General features: G+C 37.4%; 1 protein-coding gene across 1 annotated transcript; it reads right to left on the bottom strand.

Moving 5' to 3' along the window:
* Nucleotides 1–1974: 1974 nt before the first annotated feature.
* LOC107915518 (F-box/kelch-repeat protein At3g17530) lies at nucleotides 1975–2868 on the bottom strand. Its single transcript, XM_016844668.1, has one exon. The coding sequence runs from the start codon at nucleotides 2866–2868 to the stop codon at nucleotides 1975–1977; it is 894 nt and encodes a 297-aa protein (XP_016700157.1).

Genomic DNA, 2868 nt, shown 5'->3' on the forward strand with positions numbered 1-2868 from the left:
GTTTTATCGTAAACGCCACTAATTCTAATATACCTCAAAACCAAACACTGCGTTTTGGTTAAGGTATTTTGCGGCGAATAAAAATAAATGCCACTAATTATGTTCTTTTACGGCGTTTTTCTAAAAACGCCACTAATACTAATCTACCTCAAGACGAAACAGTGCGTTTTCATTAAGATATTTGCGGCGCTTTACCGAAAACGCCGCGAATACTATTCTTCTGCGGCGTTTTATAGAAAACGCCACAATGTCTAATATACAACTGAACCAAACGCTGCGTTTTGGTTAAGGTATTTTGCGGCGCATCCAAATAAACGCCACTAATTATGTTCTTTTACGGCGTTTTTTTTAAAAACGCCACTAATATTAATCTACCTCAAGATAAAACGGTGCGTTTTCCTTAAGATATTTGCAGCGCTTTTTGTTAACCGCCGCTAATACTATTCTTTAGCGGTGTTTTTATAAAAAACGCCACAAATTCTAATATACAATTGAACCAACGCTGCGTTTTGGTTAAAGTATTTTGCAGCGCTTACAATAAATGCCACTAATTATGTTCTTTTACTGCGTTTTTTTAGAAACGCCACTAGTTCTTCAGGTTTTAGCGGCGTTTTAGGTTTAGCGCCGCTAATGATCGATTTTTAGCAGCGTTTGTTAATCAAACGCCACAAAAAATGCCGCTAAAAGACTGTTTTGGTGTAGTGGCTACTTTATGTGGTGTCTAAGCTATAAATGATTCATGGCTCTGAGAGGTTCGTTTCTGGGGATGACAGGACTCAAATATTACTTCAAATGACCAAGCCATGCACCAAAATGCCAGTTCCAGTTTACATGGACGCCTAAGCCTAACAAATCTACTAATTAGCATGCCAATTCAACATCTAGATGTCTCAAAATTTACAAGCAACAAAAGCAGTAATATCTGAATCACTACATACATTACAATTTACGCATAATAGTTGGGTCCTGGAACTCATAATATAATTCCCTAAGGATTGAGTTGGTTCCATGGCCTCGCTTACCAATTACCAGATTTGACTTCATAAACTCCTTTGTACGTTTCATGTATCAGATCTCCGAGTTTCTTGCATGTAAATCTGCATGAAAACTTTACTTTTCATGTATCATTAAATCACAAACGGATGCATATTGAATGGGAGACGTGTATAAACTCAAGAAAAGAATAAAAACTCACATGTTCATTTACAGATCTTGTCATAGACTCTGGTTCCCTGCATCTTACATTAACTTTTTCAGCTTATTAATTGACAACCATGATACAATGAAACAGAACTGTGTAATTTGTACATGGAAACGGAAAACAAAAGTTCATTAAAATGGCATCAAAAGCATTATCTTCAAGCTGTAGGTGATGAAAGAAAACTTTGAACTCACTCTAATCCTATTAATATGGTGCATTGCTATGATTTCTTGTATGTGGTGCTAACTTCATGCTACACCTACATCAAGGTTCCCATGCATTTATATATTCATGAATCAATACAACTCTGTACCATGAAATCTACTATAGCACCAAGGGACTAAATAAAATTAACCTCAGAGAAAAGATTCATTTCTAGTTTGTGCACATTTTATACAAAAGCAAATGCATGAATATTCCATACTGGAGAAAAATGAGAAAAGGATTTGTGACTTGAAGTCTGAACTTTCACTTGATGAAGCATATGCCAGTTTCAGGATTATGATGTAATACCTGGAAATTTGCTCTCCTTTTGCAACATTGTAGAGAGAAACAAAGCATGGGGTATAAGCAATTGCATCAAATTTTGAGCGAATGCGGAAGGATTTAGCTCCTCGCATATCTCCCCGTTTAGTTGTAACAAGTTATTTTCGGATAATTTGACAACATGAATATTTCTCCATTGCTCAAAACAAGCATTGGTTGATAGGAACCCGAGTACACATGTTTAATGACAAATTGTTTTGTCCAAGACTCCTTGACACCATACTCTTTCATAACCCAAATGTCAAATTGCATGAAATCTGGACAGGACATATAAACAGACAACCTCCTAGCACTCCAGTCTTTGTGCATCCTGAAGAATACTTATCCAATTCTTGAAAATGATGAGGCGGTGGGATTATCCCAAACTGCTCAGTATCAAAGTCAAAAGAATTTATGAATTCACCACGAAGAAAAGATTTCGACCAGTGATGGGCTCCATTCAAGAAAGCATTGAAAGGTAAAGAAACATAGTCAGTAGGTGCATTTCCAATGCTTCTCCATGTACCACTACCAATGGTGTATATTTCAGCCATTGGGTAATTCAATTTTACTGTAGGATAATAGCTTTGCAAAAGTTTGCATTGATTAGTGACAGTTGAATAACCAAGCCCCGAAAAAGGACTCCTATGCCTACCCTTACAAGGTGGTTGAATTGTGATAAATTCACCCAAAATTGGGTTACACACATAGAACACATAGAAAGGGTCACCTTTTTTTGGTCCAAGTAAACAAAGCAAACCATTGCATGCACTGATATCAGAAATATCCCAAGTGGGTACATTAGATTTAGGTGTAAAGTTGAGTTTGGAGACCTGGAAACTTGCACCACCAGCATAAACGTGGGATAATTGGAGCCTCTTTCGACATTTTTGGAGTGGCTTAGTGTTGGTTAAAATGCAGAGGGGTGATATTGAAAGGTGGAGGCTAGCAAATTCAGGATCAGAAATGAAAGAGATGAATCTCTTGCAAATGCACCTGCAATGGAGAAGGTCACGGATGGGAAACCTTGAGAGAATGTCTAAGATTAGAGGGTGTGGGAGTTGAAACAATATGCAACTGTTTGCTGTTGGTTCATGTCTGTTGCTTGATGGTTCCATTGCTCCTTTCTTTCGGCCCCTCAT

This window comes from Gossypium hirsutum, chromosome D10, assembly GCF_007990345.1.
Source record: "Gossypium hirsutum isolate 1008001.06 chromosome D10, Gossypium_hirsutum_v2.1, whole genome shotgun sequence".
In the NCBI taxonomy this organism is placed as follows: domain Eukaryota; kingdom Viridiplantae; phylum Streptophyta; class Magnoliopsida; order Malvales; family Malvaceae; genus Gossypium; species Gossypium hirsutum.